Source organism: Neolamprologus multifasciatus, chromosome 16 (assembly GCF_963576455.1).
Source record: "Neolamprologus multifasciatus chromosome 16, fNeoMul1.2, whole genome shotgun sequence".
Classification (NCBI taxonomy): domain Eukaryota; kingdom Metazoa; phylum Chordata; class Actinopteri; order Cichliformes; family Cichlidae; genus Neolamprologus; species Neolamprologus multifasciatus.
This window is the reverse complement of record NC_140454.1, coordinates 33,511,668-33,530,785: the sequence shown is the minus strand read 5'-3', so window position 1 is coordinate 33,530,785 and position 19,118 is coordinate 33,511,668. Positions and strand designations below refer to the sequence as shown.

At 41.5% G+C, this 19,118-nt stretch overlaps 1 protein-coding gene across 1 annotated transcript; it reads right to left on the bottom strand.

Moving 5' to 3' along the window:
- Window positions 1–13,932: 13,932 nt before the first annotated feature.
- Window positions 13,933–18,471, bottom strand: umps (uridine monophosphate synthetase). Its single transcript, XM_085136598.1, is given in 11 exon segments — window positions 13,933–15,142; window positions 15,577–15,691; window positions 15,781–15,956; window positions 16,055–16,172; window positions 16,257–16,417; window positions 16,555–16,646; window positions 16,757–16,944; window positions 17,051–17,175; window positions 17,531–17,628; window positions 17,630–17,682; window positions 18,163–18,471. Coding segments are annotated over 11 exon segments (1,455 nt in total). The 5' UTR covers window positions 18,313–18,471; the 3' UTR covers window positions 13,933–14,963.
- Window positions 18,472–19,118: the final 647 nt, after the last annotated feature.

Here is a 19,118-nt window from a genome sequence, read left to right as displayed (position 1 = left end):
TGTAGCGGGATAATAGACACATTCTGGGAGCTGATCCCCTCCCCCTCCCCCTCACTCCCTCACTCTTTGCAGTAGGTAAACTGGATCCTAAACTCGAGGTGGCAAAGGGTCCAAGGAATGCCGCACACTGAGCCCAGGACATGTGTCACTTTCATCTAGGACATGTTTTTCTTTCTTTTCCTCCGGCTCTGGAAAGAACTGGAGGATGAAGGGCTGTAGGAAAAACTGCAGCGCTTTGTTTTTCAGATCAGGATCAGACCAAATCACAGTTTTCATTATAGAAATGAGAACACATAGAGGTGTATGATACACATCATACACATAAAGAAATTGTCTTCAGGCTGATGAGTCCACCTACATGAGCATTCTGACGTACACTGAAGAACAAACCATGATCTAAATGTTGTAAAATGTTGCGTTTTGTTGAAAAAAGCTTATTCAGGTTTATTCTACTTTTAAATGTCATCTGGCTTTTTAACAATACTGATCAAAGCTGTATTACAGATGTAGTAATTATATTTGCATGTTTTGCCCCATTTTTCCTATTTTTATTTTTATTCTTTGAAGCTCCAAAAATGTGTATGAATGGCCTTTGACATTTAATGTTATAAATAAAAACAAGCTCAACGTACTTTGTATACCTTTTTCACCTCTTATTAACAGAACAGGCTTTATTGTCTGTCTTTATTTGTCTAACAGCTCCACTGCTGACTGAAAACTGTTGAACAGTTCATCACATGCGGACCACGTTAAATCTACAGGCATCACCTGTCCATGTGCATCTCTTACATTTACATTTTTGCAGGTTTGAACACATGATTCAATTCAATTCAATTCAATTTTATTTATATAGCGCCAAATCACAACAAATGTCGCCTCAAGGCGCTTCATAGATACAGAGAAAAGCCCAACAATCATATGACCCCCTATGAGCAAGCACTTTGGCGACAGTGGGAAGGAAAAACTCCCTTTTAACAGGAAGAAACCTCCGGCAGAACCAGGCTCAGGGAGGGGCGGCCATCTGCTGCGACCGGTTGGGATGAGAGAAGGAAGACAGGATAAAGACATGCTGTGGAAGAGAGACAGAGGTTAATAACAGATATGATTCAATACAGAGAGGTCTGTTAATACATAGTGAGTGAGAAAGGTGACTGGAAAGGAAAACCTCAATGCATCATGGGAATCCCCCGGCAGCCTACATCTATTGCAGCATAACTAAGGGAGGATTCAGGGTCACCTGGTCCAGCCCTAACTATATGCTTTAGCAAAAAGGAAAGTTTTAAGCCTAATCTTAAAAGTAGAGATAGTGTCTGTCTCCTGAATCCAAACTGGAAGCTGGTTCCACAGAAGAGGGGCCTGAAAACTGAAGGCTCTCCCTCCCATTCTACTTTTAAATACTCTAGGAACAACAAGTAGGCCTCATTGTTGTTGATCATAACAACAATGATTAAAGAAGCGGTTGAGTTTTCCTTCATCATTGGTGACATCTAGTGGCTAAAACGGTTATTACACAGAAGCTGGCAAACATAATTAAGTGAACATCATGAATCGAATTAAGGTTGACAGCTAGTTGAGTCCGTTTCTCCGGTTAATTCAGTGTAAACATTCCAGTTTGTGTGGGAAGAAGAGGAGTAAATATTCCTCTTTTCTCACTAAACATACAGTAAAGAGCTCATTTTGCTATGACTGGGTATACGCTGTGTGTCTGTGCTGCTTACTTGTACAAACAGCTCTGTCATTGTCTGCTGATAGCCCATTCATTGTCCCTCACTCCACATGTGTGTGTGCATCAGCCCGTGTCACCCAGCCTGCCTTCAGAGCAGGTGATGGCAGGTGAAAGGAAAGGCTTATAAAGACACAGATGCTCTGTGTGTAGGTGCACATACTACATCATGAACTGTTTACACAGACATGTTGTGGGGACCTGCCTCCTTTTGGGCACAAAATCCATATGAATTGTTCAGTTTTGAAGAGTAATGACCCGGTGTACCCGAACACGCTAAAACCTAGGTAAAATAAATGATATATCCTTACCTATGAACACAAACCTGACACTGACACACACCTTATTTCCCTGTTAAATGCAGCTGGTGGGGATTTGCATATATGAGGGGCAGTGTAGTGCAGCTCAGAGCCAGTACAGTACAGTTCTACTTTGAATCCTTATCTGTCCGTATAACAAATCCATTCATTTCTTCCTGCTGGTCATACGATAGCTCTGCTCTGCTGACCGGCTGTAGGTCAAGTTTAATAATAGTTCGTCAAGTCGTAGCGCAAAAGCAAATTCACTCTGCTAACTTATAAATGGTTTGTCTAAGCGGCTACGAGCTGCACCAGCTACACAGCACACAGTGATGTCGTTTAACCGCTTTAACTCATCACTGCTCAAATGATATTTTCACATGAGCAACACAGAAAGAAAGTTTAACATTGAGCTTAGTTTAGAGTGAAAGACAAACAAAATTATCATAAAATAACTGTCATGAAATTATGCACAGTATATGCACAGTACTGTAGCACACATAGGATATATTTATTTTATTTTCTCCTCCTCTTTTATCAAAGGAAATACTTGCTTCTCCATCTGTCTTTTACGTTTTCCAGATCCCACAATGACCCGTGTTTGGCAGAGGTCACAAGTTCACCCCTTCATTCATTCACCCAGTCAAATGCAAAATATTGGTGGCAAATACACTGAGAGCTATTATCTGATGACCGCTCTGCATTGCTGGCTAAAGGTCATGGAACATTTGATTATTTCACAGGACTCGGTGCCAGCCACCACCCCCACGTACGCTTTCCTGAGGCTTAAATTTGGTATTACACAATATTAACACACATCCACGTGTGTTTTTTATTTAACAATAAATAATTAAAGTAGATTCTGGTGGTAATTTTCATATTTTTATGCACCAACAAACTGCTTGGTATAATGGTCCTTGGCAATGAGTAGTATTTACTGGGAAAGTGTAAATAAATGTTTCAGTGTTGTTTACCAGCCCTGTCCCTGCAATGTACAACAACTACAAGATTCTGCATTGGGATAAAAGTGACGTTTGTGAAACTAATGGCAAAAATAGATATTAAACACATAGTTTAATATTTAAATACAACTTCTCAAACATATCTACATTTAAATACCTATAGGTATTTAAATGTAGATATGTTTGTGGAGTGGAGTATAATGTTATATTCCAGGTGTCTGTCCCTGAGTGTATTAACACTGCTTGTTTTCTGGGTCAATTTGAGTATGGACTATTTGAATAGTGAGTGAACGCACCTGCGCACACACACACACACACACACACACACACACACACACACACACACACACACACACTGCCCTGAATAAATGCCCTCCTTCAGGTGGAACGTTACCCTGGAGACTAATCCAGGTGAGGATGATGTGAACAGGACATCTGCCGTACGGCGTCTTCTTGCCCCCGCTGCTTTGACAGGAGGGACATCTAAGTAGTTGATTTACACAGTAAAAAAAAAAAAAAAAATATATATATATATATATATATATAGATAGATAGATAGATTGTAATTGTTTTCTGTAGACAATTACGATTAAATTGTGACGACAGGCTCACGCGCGCACGCTGCTGTTAGCATTCAGGTGTCTGAGCAGACAGATCAAACACAAAAGAAGCAAGTTTGCCTGAGGGAGTTAGACAAAGTGCCGAGATAAAACTCATTTCCTTTTATTTGAGTTCAAAATAGAAACCCAGCAGCTTGTTCAGCCAACTCTTCAGAGACTGAGGACTTTAAAATATTAACACTCACCCTGCCACGACAGAGCCGAGGCAAGGACCAGCCAAGGGAGCGAGAGAACAGGCCTTGGGCATTTGCATGAGTTTTCATTATCAGTAACTGTCAGAGGGAACAGCACATAGCCTACAGGCAGCACATACACACAGCCCCTCACTCCGCTCATCCATTTACAGATAGTACTGAGCAGTTTGGCAGACGGCACAAATGTAATCATGTTCCTGCTGAACAGACACAAACGCTTGTCTTAACAGCACTAATACAGTATAACCCTGCAGAGGGTCAGAGCAGAGGCAGCTAGGAAACAGACAAGCCCAGTGAAGTTTTATTCATAAAGTCAATATAAAACGTTGTAGCTGCCCCTTTTTTTTCTATATGCAGCACTTACTGCGCTGTGGATCAGGACAAAACATGAGGAAGAGCAAAACAGGATGTACCTGTAAAAACAGGATGACACCATGTGCTTGGGCATTTCACTCGGGCATTTGCATGAGCGGATCAATACTGGAAAACAGTGAACGAGTTAGTAACATTTACAGTGAATAACTCACGCACGTGTTTAAATTCGCTGCAAAGTAAATTGCAAAGGTATAAACAGCAGCTCCAGCAGATCTGTATTACTTGACTGACATGCTGAGTACCATTCAAATACTATGTTTGCTGTGCGCTAATGTTTGCTTCCTCTCACACAGACTCTGCAGATGAGGTGGCCTGAAAATGGTGTATTTTAAAAGAAATTGTATGTTCAGATAAGAAAATATGACCCATGTCTGGTACGCAGGGCTTTTTCAAGCAAGACGGCCTGAAAGTTTCCACCATTAGCTGCGATTACAAGCAGCTTGGTCAGAGTTTCAGATTGCTTTGACTTTTGTTTGCTTGCATTAGTGTAAGCCACTTGAATTAAGTATGAAATATAGGAATGATGTCATACAGTGGAGGTGTGAGGTGTAGAGATGTACAGGTTGAGAAGTAAGCTCGTTACCAACATGGACGCAGACTTTCTCAGCAGGTAAAATACATTTCATTTATTTGATTCTAACAGTTTAAGTGAGATACAGAGTGGCATAATGTAGATACTAATGTTAGCATATTAGCATGTTATCTGTGTTACTCTGATTGGGCAGACAACTTTGGGAGAAACTTACCCAGGTGGACGGTAACCAGTCAGCTTAACCAACAATGATACAGCAAGCAGAGCCCCAGAGTAAGTCAAGGAAGTAATTTAGTAAGGTGTGCCAGGTTGGCACATGCACCAACTCTCCAAGACACCCTGACATTCAGACCCAGCAAGCTGTATGTTGAAAAGATGATATGAAAGAAGGAGTGACTTACAAAGATGCCACAGTGGGCTCGAGGTGAAAAACGTTTGTGGCACAATGTGAGACACAGTTAGTAATGCTGACATGTAGCCTAGCTCCACGGCAGTTTTAGACAATGACATCGTTCTTGTAACTTTGCTTCACACCACATTTTATATTAGATAATCAAGCTGTGATTGAAGTGCAGCCTTCCAGGTTTAGCCAAAATCATTTCATCAAGTCTTCGAAAATAAAGCCTGTTTATGTGTAGAGGCTCAAGAGTAATTGGACAAACTTCATCCTTTGCATGAACAGTGTTGGGGAGTAACGGGATACATGTACCGCCGTTACGTATTTAAAATACAAAATATGAGTAACTGTATTCCGTTACAGTTACCGTTTAAAAAGGTGGTATTTAGAATACAGTTACTTTGTTGAAATAAATGGATTACACGGCGGTACTTCCCTGTTTCATATTGTGGCGGGTCAGGACTGTTTGGGTTTTGTTTGACAGCTACGTTCTGTTGTTCCAGGCAGCGTTACGGTTACCATGGTTACAGGGTGACGCTCTCTCTCTGCGTGTTTCCTGGGTGAGAGAGGCCTTTTTGTTGTTGTTATGCTAAGCTAACAGGCAGAATGCTACAGGTATAGCTCTAAAGAATGTAGCATCATGGGCAGTGTAGTCCGTGCTGCAGGGAGAATGGACTGCCATACACGTTATGTGTCTGTGAGCGAGGGAGGGAGAAAAAGGAAAAGTACGAGCTGTCATCGAGCAAAAACGGGAGCTGGAAGCATGTAAATATAATAATAACCACTGCAGCCAAGAAGAGAGCCTGACGAGCCCAGCTGTAAGTAAGCTATTAAGACTCGACTGTACACCGTGTTCGTGTTTTCCTCCAAAAACAATAAGTTCTGTTGGAGCAGCCTTTCAACGCCTCTCTCTGTCTCTGCTAGCAAAGTTGACCCAGACAACAAAGTAAAGCTAGTTTTCGGCTACGAGCCCGACACGAACCCACCGTATTAGCCAGAGGTCCCTTTACTACGGTTCGGAGCCGCGGACCTTCAGTAACAGTAATAAATCACAGCAATAGTACATTCATGTAGTTGTAAACAGCATGATAATATATTAAGTAATCCAAAGTATTCAGAATACGTTACTCTCATTGAGTAACGTAACTGAATACATTACAGAATACATTTTGGGGCATGTATTCTGTAATGGAATACATTTTAAAAGTAACCTCCCAACACTGTGCATGAAGGCATGAATTCTTAAACCCATGAACGTTACTATATGCCTACTTCAGTTGCTGCTTATGTGCATGTGTCTCCATGTCTTCAGATTTGTCTTCAGTTTCTGTAAAGCACTGATGAACTCTTGGGTTGGATCATTGTCCAGCTGCACTATGAAGTGCTGTCCTATCATCGGGTATTTCTCTTCTCCTCCATCCTTTTCCAGTTATTCTGGTACAAGCAAATCTTTAATTTATTTAGGTTTTTTAGTCAAATGAAAGCCTCCATTTGCAACAGTCGCTGTTTGAAACTGAGTGAACTGCTACCATATTCCCTTTCTCTCCTACTGTAACTGCTAACTGTTCAGCAGGACAGCGTGGTCAGTATGTATCTGTTTGAGCCAGATGTTTCATTAGAGACTGGTGCTGAATTTTGGATCATTGTCCTGCTGCATAACCCAAGTGCTCTTGAGCTTCAGGGCACAAACTGATGGCCCACTCCTCTGGTAGAGAGCAGAATCCATGTTGTCCCGGTCCTGAAGCAGCAAAGCAGCCACAGACCATCTCACAACCACCACTATGTTCAACTGTTGCTCTGATGTTCTTGTTATGAAATTCTGTTAATTTGATCCAGATGTAACAGAACTCAAACCTTCTAGAAAGTTCAGCCTTTCTCGTCAGTCCACAGAATATTTTCCCAGAAGTCTCGGGGATTATGCAGATGTTTTTTGGCAGAAAAATCAGCAGCGCTTTTCTCCTTTGACTTTCCCACGGAGGCCATTTTTTCCCGGTCCCTTTCTGAGCCAAGTGAGGCCTGAAGCTCTTTAGATGTTGTTCTGGGCTCTTCTCTGAGCTCCTGGGAAGCTTCATCACTGTTCACTGGAGCCACAAAGCCTTAGACTGGCTTTGTGACTCTTCCCAGACCGACATGTGTCAGTGACTTTGTTTCTCAGCTGTTTCTTTAGATTGTGGCATGATGTGCTGCTCTTTGAATTCTTATGGCCTACTTCACTTTGTTAGACAGCTTCTGTTTAAGTGATTTCTTGATTTAATGGGGATTCATTAAGCTAATAACTAATAATTATATTACAAATTATTTGATCTGAAACTTCTAACATGCTTTAAATCTTCAGTAAAAAACTAAATTCATCGTGAGGAGCAATAACAGGACTGAGCTACTGACTAACGTCATCTTACACATTATGCATTTGTGGTACAAATAACATTCTCCTTCGTCTTCTGTGGAGGAAATATGTTAGTGAGGGAGCCGCTGGTGATAAAACCAACAGGTCCAAACTCATGACTGTGGCATTATGTTTATTTCAACTCGTTCCAGCCAGGTGGCTCGGCCTCCACAGTGACTCCTAAACAAATTACCTGCAACTAATGCAACTGCTGGAGCTGCTCGGAAGGGTGTAGCAGCAGCAGGACCAGTCGGGACAAGGTAACCAGGATACTGAGGAGTGTGAGCTTTCCCTTCCTCTGGTTTTAAACAAATATTGACTGGCGATTCGAGCTGAGGCAAATAGGCTCTCAGGTAAAGAATGACATGCAGGACAGGCTTTCTCATGATGTTGCTCACAAGCCATCCTGCAAAAATGAGGTATTTTTGGAGTTTATTAGGAGTGTGTGGGATATAGCAGGGACAATATAGCAAAAGGAGCACAAAAGATCTTTAACAGTCAAAATTATACAGTCTTTAACATTTGAGCCACAATGAAGTCCTAGAAATACAAAGAATATACAATTGTATCTGTATAATTAAGGTTCAATGCATTTTTCTCTGTATGTTTTAATTAAGTGTTTGGTATATTTAGGGGGGTTTTTTTGGGGGGGGGGGGTGGACTATAATTGAACTAGATGTGTAAACATTTTTTTAAATATGTAATAAAAAATTGTGTTTTTAGCTCTTTATTTGTCACCCAGGGCACAGCTTATAGCTCTGCCCTCAGGCTTGTGGATCAAAACAGCACTTTATGCTACAAAGGTGTAAATAATGTTCAGTGTAAGACAAAATAAAGAAAGCATGAATATTAGGATCGGGGTGGCTTAATAATGCATCACAGTTTCTAAATAACAGATGGCTTCTATCAGATGTCTGCCATGTGTGTGTGTGTGGTTAATGTTTAGTCAATGGCTAACATAACGTCCCATTAAGCCCATCTCTCTGCTCTCTGGTGCTTGCCTGCAGTCTCTCTTTATGACGTAAGAGATGGATGGTGACATACAGACCCCCCGTGGAAAACACGTTCTGTCATCATGAATGTGCCAATAGGAAAATGATTATCCAAAAAAGCACTAAAGGGAATTACAGATCCCTGACGCTGTAAATGTCAGCCTTCTCCGTGCGTACTCGTGTCACTCTGGGGCAGTTTAGGCAAACACACAAAGACAGGTTCAACCACTCACTGACCCCCCCTCCCCCCGCCAAAAAAACCAAAAAAACCAGTGAGTGATTATTACTTGGACCCAGTCCCAGTGTCAGTTACCCACGTTTGCAGCAGTGATAGCGTGTGTCACTGACGCTGTTACTGCTGCTGTGAGCAGACAGGTGTGTCTGTTTAAGGCGGCTGCTTTTGACAGAACATGTGGATTGAGTTGAGTCTGGGATACATAGTCTTACTTAGATATCTTTACTTTTTCAGTAAAAAAAGGAAGAAAAGACATATACAGTACATGTCAGGTTTAAACTGCAACATCTATTATAGCATCAGAGCACCTTTGTTCCTTTTTAAACAAACACAACAAAAGAGTCTTTACCCGTCAGACTTTGAATGATTGTTACTTGTTCAGTCAGGTAGTGAGCTGCTTCTCTGCTGCCACTGCTTTCGTTAGAGCGTTGGCTGCTGCCAGCTGTATGCAAATGAGACAATCTACCTGTTCGGTGAAATGTACAACACCCCTGGAGTTACTAAAACAATGTTATCTCAGAGGGAGCAGACGTCCTGGCTTCATCACCGATGTTTTTTTCTCTTTTAGAAATGCTTGACACGTTACTAAAGGCCACACTTTGACTCAGCTACCTGTCCCTTTGGGACATTCAATGAAAACACCTTGAACTGGTTGCAGGAAACAACATTATCATTTGTCTCATTTAAAGGCTCCCCAGTGATCTTCTTCCCTAACTAAAAGTCATCCTTGTGCCTTTTCCAGTTGCCAACCCGTACCTGCGTAACGCGAGCCGAACGAACAAAACTTCATCTTCAGGTATTGTACGTGAGGCTCAACGTGAAGCAAATACGGACAAACGGGGAAAGGTCACAGAGTAAGTCGGTCCAGAGAGGGATGTGATGGGCATAAAACAGCTGGCTTCTTCATGTTCAACCTTTAGGAGAAGATTTTAAAAAGTTACAGCACCAAGCAAAAGTTGTCAGGATGGATTCTCTGAAAGGGAACGAGTGAGGAGCTTCAAAGCTTACCTTTAGAAGAAGCAAAGAAATAATAGCAGGCGCAGCCTCAGACCTCACCTTTTATACCTCTACACGCTCTCTCTCTCCACCCGCTCACTCTTTTCCTTTCTCCACCCCTCGAAGTGGATCCTCGGGGCAGGCACAGACACCTGTCGCATGGTGCGTTACTCTGATCCAATATTGACATAAAGGGGGGAGGGTTGTCTCTACGTGTGTGTGTGTGTGTGTGTGTTGATGGGAGGTCACACCAAACACCCACACAAAATGAATTATTCTTACTAACGCCTTTGCTCCATCCAAAGCCCCCCCCCCCCCCCTCCTCTTCTCCGTGCCGGGCAACGACCTTTGTGCCTGCACTGAACTGTAAAAGGGCTCATTGTAACGTAGCTACCTGCCAACCTGCTCGTTTTGTCTCATTCAGCGTCCGTGTGGGAATCATTTTCATATTATCTGCCTTGCAAATAACTTTCTGCTGCAGAGCGACACACCTTGCTCTGTAACTCTGAGGGAAAATCGTCTCAGAGTTAGTGGAGGAAAAGTTTGGTGTTCAAATTCGGTGGGAAATCCACCAGGAAACATATCTTCATACACATTTACCCAAAGAGTACTAGTAGGGTATTAGTGTTTAGATGAACTCATTCATTCAGATATTTCAGTGAGTCTAGTATATCTAAATCTGAAAACTACAGCGTCAGGAAAAAAATAGATACAAATGATTTTGGATTATTGTACTAAAGCTCCAGCTCATCTATATCGCTGAACTGTCCCTACCAGCCCACCCACCTGTTTATTCTCATGTTGTTGTCTCTCAGTGCTCTTCTATTCACACGGCTTTCTTCTCACTCCACTGGAAAGGCAGATGGCTACTCTTCCTGTTCAAAGGGACCTTTTTCTACCCTCTGTAGCCAAGCTCTTCCTCATAGTAATCATCCAGGTTCTCTGAATAATATTATAGGCTCTCACCTGTACAATACAAAGTGCGCTGATATAAATTTATGATATAAAAAGTGAGGAAGTGTGTAGTGAAGTGTGTGTTTGGGTGATTATTTCTTTGCTGTAACTATGCTTCTTGGCAGTAAATCTTATACTGTTGGAAGGTCTGTTTGTTTCCCCTTTAATGGAGCCACATTTGTGGGAAAATGCATTTGTGGGTTGAGCAGCAGAGCTGAGTATGTAGGTTGTGCCCATGAAAACCTCATTAAATCTTCTCTGCCAATGTCAAACAGCTTATTCTGCTGTGGACTCTAGTTTTAACTCCTTGTTATGATCTTGGGATAAACCTTTTTTCCTATTTTCATGTTTCTAGGTTAAAAGGAGAGATCCTTGGAAAGACTTTTGTGGCTGTTATAGAGAAAATTTGACACCACAAGGCTTTTCTTTAATAAGGCTGCTTCACACTGATAAGCAATTTGCTTTAGAAAGTATTAAAAATTAAGGTATTCAAAAGGTATTATTAACAAAACACATTAAGTTGCGTTCAGTGGTTGATGAGGACTGCTTGTATACTTGCCACTACTCTCAGAAACATTATGGTTCTTAAATGGTTCTTCAGATGGTTCTTTAAAGAACCATCATACGTCAAAGAACCTTTTTATTTTGTAGATGGTTCTTCAGCTATTACAAACGGTTCTTTAAAGAACAAATGGTTCTTCATCCTTAGCTATCTAAGTTTGATGGTGTAAAATGGCATAAATATTTATTCACTATAATGAGGGTGTGGATTATACTGTGTGTTTTGTTTGTGTGCATGTGTGTGCGAAGGGGGAGGGCGGGTTACCTCCCTCGGGTTACCCTTTAAGAGCAGATGGTAGGAAACTGAATATTCAAATAAAAGTTAGAAATACTTGCTTAAAAATATAGGCTACTGGTGGCAGGTGTGGGGGCCAAAGCCTAAAGACCCCCCCACACACACCCCTAACCCCGCAAACCCATTGATCACAAATAATGTAATAGAATAGAATATGGAATTTATTATTAAGACATTTATGAATATGGTGAGTTATGAAGCGCCTTGAGGCGACATTTGTTGTGATTTGGCGCTATATAAATAAAATTGAATTGAATTGAATTGAATTGAACAAACAGTAGACACAATACACACATTCAAATACTGTACTTTAGTTTGAAATTTTAATAAAATATTACTATTTTCTGCTTCAAGGCATTACTTTTGAGATTATTGTATATATTAGAAAATATAGCATAATGATATTACTAGTTATTGTAAACTTTACAAACCACCCAGCAGTATGTAGAGTCAAATTATAAAATACAAGTAAATAACAACTGCACAACAGAATGTCAATGTAACCAACACACTGTTCATTGACCAGCTGACAGGAAACACCTATGAAAAACTGAAACTGCAGGTGTGGGCTTGTTTTGATATGACATATATTTGATATGATACATATGTCAGACACATTGTCCTAAACTGGACTAACAAAGGACATGAAACTTACCTTACATAACGCTGAAGTTCATTGATCATTTTAATCAAAAACTAGTTGTTGAAACATCTGCTGATGACAGTGTGTTGATTTATTGGTCTGTTATGAAGCTATTGCTATTTCTAATGTTTTTTTTTATCACTTTCTTATGTTTTATTAATTAAACAATACATGTAATAATTGTTGCGTTACCTCCACAATATAGTATTTATATATATTTATTTATAGTATAGTAAAAAATATTGAATTATTACTGTTTAAATGACTAATATGTGACATGTATTAGTAGTGATGTTGTGCTGAGGGTTAAAATGCATTTTTATGTTGTGGTAACTACAAAACCATTAATATATGTCTATGCTTTGCTCTTATTTATTTTACCCTACTCATATCCAATTTATGATTTTATTTTTATTTTATTTTGAAAGATTTAACATTGTTCTTTAAAGAACCACTCAAAAAAGGTTCTTTAAAATGGTTTTTAAAGAACCTTTTGAAAAAAAGTTCTTTGAAAAACCATTAAAGGCACCACAAAGAACCTTTTTTTGATGGTTCTTTGGGGTGCCATTAAAGGTTCTTCAACGAACCACTGAAAGAAATGGTTCTTCAAAGAACCATTGTTTGAAAGGTTCTTTGTGGCATCTTCTATGGCATCAGTCTAAAGAACCACTTTTGGTTCCAGTTGGCACCTTTAGCTTTCTGAGTGTAGAGGTCCAAGAAAAGACAACGGTGAACCGGTGCCAAGGGTCATGGACACCCAAAGCTCATGAGTGTGCATGGACAGTACAATCCCACAGAAGCAGCACCACACAGTGAAACCCTCAGTGCTGGTGTCACAGCGCATATTAGCACACAGAGTTTTTAATTACATAATCAAACGACCTGACTGTTTGACTGTATCCATCTAGAGATTCTTTGACATCATGTGGGTGACCAGTTGACTGCGTATCACAGCAGTTTGCATTATGGGAAGAAGGAAAGCCAGCACAAGAAGCGTGATGTTCCATGGCACGACGCTTCCACATGGGAAAAAAAACATTGTTGTTTCCAAAAAAAGAAAAATTCAAAAAGACTTCAAGGTGTTATTGTGGCCTCCAAATTCCCCACATTTTAATCTAAACTGACATCTGCAGGGTTTTTCCTGCCTCAAAATGGGCCTTTGCATACTGACGGTGAACGTAACCACAACCGGGTCACATATGATTAAGACAAGAGACACTTTATTTAAATGCAAGTCTCTGTATTTGCCTGTTTTTTTATAACCATGTGATACACACTGTTTCCATGCTTTTATTTGATGGCTTAGTAAAAGAAGCCCTTTTCTCAATTATTATTATTATTGGTGAATTTACACTTGGGGAAGTTTAAAACCAGTGGGCACCATTTCTTTTGTATGCAGGAACCGTCACCTGTGAGCGGAGCTGGAAAAACCAGTGTGAGCCACAGAAGCACCACCTTCATATTTGAGGACAACAAACAGGGATCATCATCATCTCTGTGCTCTAAACAATGGCATATTCATGAATGATTCCTCATCATGAAATGCATTTCTTCATCCTACTTATTTACACAGTGACTCAATTCTTACAGTTCATTGAAAAATAATTTACCTGTGGTGTGAAAACCATCTGCAGAGGTGAAAAACATCAAAAGAATAAAACTACTGACTCTAATATGAAGCTCCTTTATCTCATGTAGTGCCTGCCCTGCAACCGCCATGGATCCAAGGCACAATCTAGCTAATGTCTTTAGAAAGAAGAGTCATAAATTTATATAAAGATCATTTATTTATGTATGTGAAACGATAAGGACGGCAGACAATAGATCTAATAGAGACAGGTATGAGCTCCATTCAGCTTTCCCTCATCCAAGTCACAGTAATCTGAGGTTAATAATCAACTAATAACCAAACAAGTGCAGGAGTTAAAACACTGTTGAGTGGGTCCATAGTACCTAAAATTAAGTATTTCCCAAAATCAAGAGTTAAATCATCATTCAGTTTGTTCAGTACTGCGCTGTGACTAACTGCAAAATCCACCAACAGTACACGCAGGTGCAGTTAAACGGCTCCTTCATGGGATTTATGCTGTTTGTGAACACGTGAAGACTAATGAAGAACCTCTGTGAATTAAAAATGCCCTGAACTTGATGCTTGAAATATTACAGTGTCCTTCTTCTTCTTCCACCTATCCAATTCAGGGTCACGCAGGGATTGGAGGGTATCCCAAGTTTGTGGAGTGCGGGAGGAGGTTGGAGAGAACCCCTGGAAGCCCAGAAAGAACGAACAAACCCCAAACAGAGCCCCCTGCTGGCTGGTGATTCAAATGCAGACAGAGCTCACAGTCACACCACCCCCACAAAATATTCTAGCATTTTTATCTAGTGTTTTAGCACTAGCATGCAGGGGTGGTGGTTCTGTGACATAGACAGAGCTACACGATGTGGTCTTTTTCGTGCTGTAAGAGACATCCTGCACTATTTTAAGTGAATCTCCATTTTGAAATCGTCACTGCAGCACTCAGACCGGAGGAATTACCTCAATCCATTATTTAAAACCAACTACTGAAACCTGATCAGAAATCAGTTCAAGTTGTGCAACAAATTTAAAGGAATGAATCAAAAACATTTAAAGCAGCAGATCAACAGTAAAATGCACACTGTAGTGTTGCACGCTGATGTGGAAGTGATACCTGAAGTAAACGGTAGCGTGTGCATAATTACACGCTGCCTTCAAAACACTCTGATCACGGCACAGGTCCTCGTTACAGGTGCACTCTGAAACTCGAGTCAGAGAGTTACTTAGATGCTGCTCTGGCCCACTCTCTTTCTGTAAGCATCCCAGCCCGACTTCCTGTACAACTCTGCAGCTTCCACCCTATCAGAGGCTGCCAAAATGCCTCGTCCCACGATGATGACATCAGAGGCTTTGCTGTAGATAACTTCCTCTGGAGTGGTGTACTGCTGGCCCAGCAAATCTCCTGTAAGGGGGGAGGGAGACCGAGAGAAGGGAAAATAGGTTTAGAGGAGACTGATACAGACTTTGGGAGATCAGCAATAGCAGGGGCAGCACTAGTTTCATGTACTATAGCACCACCCTGTGTTAGAAATGAGTCATGGCACCATAAAGCAGAGCGCAAGGCTGCATGAGGGGCAGTTTGGCCTGAACTTTATAAAAACCTCGAGTTAACACAACTCTCTGAATCTCCTGATGGGACATGTGTGATCCTCGGGTTACAACAACAAGGGATGTAACACTGAGTGTATCCATGTATCTTCAGTAGGGTGGATTTCATATAGACACTGCGTTCACAACTCACTTCGTAGTTCTTTTAGTATGATGAATATAAGTGAAGAAAATGATGATAAACAAAGAAACGTCAGCTCAAAGTTCAGTGAAAGCTGTCAGACTTACCTCCAGCCTGCATCTGCACCCCGGGGGTCATGTGGATGAACTCTGGCCTCTCTGTGAGCTTAGTGCCACAGATAAACCCAATCACAAAGTCCGAGTGCTCCTCTGCCATTTGTACCTATGAAAACACAAAACAGCTGTAAACTGAAAAGAACACAAAGCACATGTAAACAAATTTAGAAGAAGAGCACACAGAAATGAGCTCACCACAGCCTTCGTGTATTCACCAGCAGCCAGAGATCCCTGGGAGCTCATCTGAGCTATGAGCAAACAGCCTCGGGCCAGAGGCTTCCCTACAGCGCTCAGACCTTTCACCACTCCCGGCCCCGGCACTGCGTGGGCATTCACTATGTGGGACCACGATGAAATCTGGTACAAACCACCTGGAGAAACGACATAAGATCACAGCGTTCGACTACTTTGGAGACATTTTTAAGTCACCTTGAATTTACACGACCAAAAGAACGTGAAACCGTCTCACCCTCATACTGATGCTTGACTGTGTTCCCGATGTCAGCGAACTTGCGATCTTCAAAGATTAGAAAGTTGTGCTTTTCTGCCAAGGCCTGCATTTTCTGAATAAAGGCTAATGTGTAGTCCTGTTAACACATATGGAAAAAAAACTAAACATCAGTTTGTTTGTTGCATGTACAGATTTGAGGTTTTAGTTGATCCTGCTGTACCTGGAGGATGTCTACATGGGTCTTCAGCATGCAGATCTTTGGACCGAGCGACTCGGCCAGCTGGAGCAGCTCCTCGCTGCTGGTTACATCAGCAGACACACAAAGATTGGACTGTTTGTCCTCCATAATCTTCAGCAGCTTTGATGCTAGAGGATGAATGTCTGCAGACAACAGAAGGAACAGAAAATGAGAAAAGAAAAGAGCAAGAGCAGTCCACAGCATGTGTGTGGAGCTCAATGAAAACACCACCAGTCTCTGCTTTGACGTGAAATAACTAAATAATTTAAGTTCTACATACTTGGTAACTTGGCTCTTTCTGAATAACTGAGCTCCAGCTTCTGTTCCACACACAGCTTCTTGCTGGCTGGAGAGTCTGTGCCATTCTTGGGCCTGAGAGTGAGTCAAGGTGACAGTTTCACCGATTTGTTGTTTCTAGATTGTAGTGTAATGCAAGCAAACACACCAGCTACACTGGGGGGAAAACGTCTGGAGAGTTGTACCTGAAAGTGTTGTTGTCCCGGATGAACTCGAGGACACTCTGGGCGGTTTGGGCGTCGATGTGTTCGGCTGCCTGCAGCACACGGAGCAGCTGAGATATGGAGATGACGGGATGGAGCTTGATTCCCTTTGATGCCAACATCTCCACGCCACCTTGCTCTCTGTCCATTAGTACAATTGCATCCGTCACCTTAAATAAAAACATGTCAGAGGTCATTCTTATCTGCTGCTCTTGATGACATCAGTACAGCGTAACTATGATATTATTATCTTTACTATAACGTTAGATTCTGGACCTTCAGTCCCTCTTTGTAGAGCACTTCAGCAGTCTCCAGGATGCTGGTGCCGCTGGTCACCGTGTCCTCAATGATCAGGCACGTATCCCCCTGACGCAACGACCCCTCCACCAGCCGTTTGGTTCCTGAAGCAGAGTTACAGAAGGCAAATTACGAGTCCATGCTGAAGGACAAACTCACAGTAATTCTCAAACTATGAAATATTAACCAACAATATAGCATGCTAGATGAAGCACGCACTTTCTTGCTTTGCATTTTGTTTTTAAGGTTTGGTTTACGCAGGTTCTGCACCATTGAACTGGGATTTCAAACAGTTTAATGTCTGCCTACACTGGACACCTGTGTATTCATGCACACCTCAGTGGGGGTAGTGCCCGAGGCTTCAGCTTTTTCAAACATCTGGACAGCAAGTTTAATCAGAGCCTGTAGTGGCAGCATTTTTTATTTTTTTGAAAACCTGATCAGCTGAGAGCGGCTCACCATAGTCCTTGGCCTCCTTCCGCCTGATGAGCATGGGCAGTTCGTGTTGTGAGCAGATGATTGTGGCCAAAGGCAAGGCTGTGTAAGGAACCCCACACAGAGTCGAACTGCAGACCCTCTCCCTGCACTCGCTCGTAGATGAGATTTGCCACCTGGAAGTAAAAAACAGTAGTTTGGGTCTGTTGTCAGAAAAAAAGATCAGAGTTTAGAGTGATGTGTTGCAGATGATGAACTTCTAATAAAATGTTAATTAAAAAGCTGATACAGCTGTTTAAAGCTGAATGGTTTGAAACGCTCATCTTTATCTTGTCCTGAGTGACCTGAAGAGGTTCAGAAAGCTGCTGATTCCTGTAACGATTATTGAGGCTGGAGTGAATGATTAGCTGGTGAGAGGTCCAGTTTTATCTGTTTTAACTGCTATTTTCCGTGAAAGGAGTTGATCCCTGAAACTCAGTCTTTGTGTCTGCTACATTACTGTGAAATAAACCACGTGAGTATGAATATTACACAGGAACTGACGAGTGCCTACACAGATACTTTTGCCTTTAAAAAGTGCATCCGGCAGACGTTTCATGTGTCCGGTATCGCTTTAAGCTGTTCTGTTCTGCAGTCACGAAGATAGCACGTGTTACCTGGTTCATGAGCGCGGGGTGGGACACGAGCACCCTCAGGTCGATATAAATGGGTGTCATCAGGCCGCTCTTCAGCTTGTATTCCCCGAACTTCACTCCGTTCACGTCGTGGAGCTTCAGGATTAAACTATCAATTGAAGCGCCGTCCATTCTCTCCGTATTTACGAGCTTCGGCTGGACTTTCACTCGTCCTCAAAACTTGCTCGTCCAGTTCGCGGTACCGCAGTTACGGTAACACAAACACTTCCGCTAAACCTTTCAGAATAAAAGCATCAATGTCCGTTTTAAGAGGGTTTAATGTTTACAGATCAAATGTCGCGTAGCTCAGTGAAGAAACGTGAAGAAGCCCGGTAGAAAGAATCGTTGTTTGTGAAAGTTCAAAATTGAAGGCTCGAATAAATAACGTTGCGACAGGCTGCTGTCCAGCCTCTCAGCTGTGATAGGCTCCAGCACATCCAGAAGACGTATGGATGAGAAAAGTACGCCCTAACGCCCTAACCGGAACTAAATACCCGCGTCAGCGGTATAGCCCTCCAAAATAAAAGCACCGACCTCAGTTGTATATGTTTACAAAATGTGTGCACGTTTTCAAAATGTACAATTTATATTTGCATTTTAAGTTATCGAAATAATTTACTCAACACATCTGTGGGTTTTACAGTAAAAAGAAAAACGACTAGGATTTTATGTTTTTTGTGTGATTTCTGATCAGTTGCACTAATACAGTATGTCAATGAAAAAACAACTAAATTCAGACACGTGAGGTTGAGCTATAAAGAATGATACCAAGCATGGCAGGGAAACAATAAAATAAAACAATTTAAAGGTGAAATACAAATGTAAAATCAAAAATGGCCAGTTATATTTTGGACCTCAGAGTGTTGACTCAGCAAATCATGAAAGATTAGGTTTAACTGGTTTTTGTTCATGACAGTGCAGATTTCTGACATGGTGTA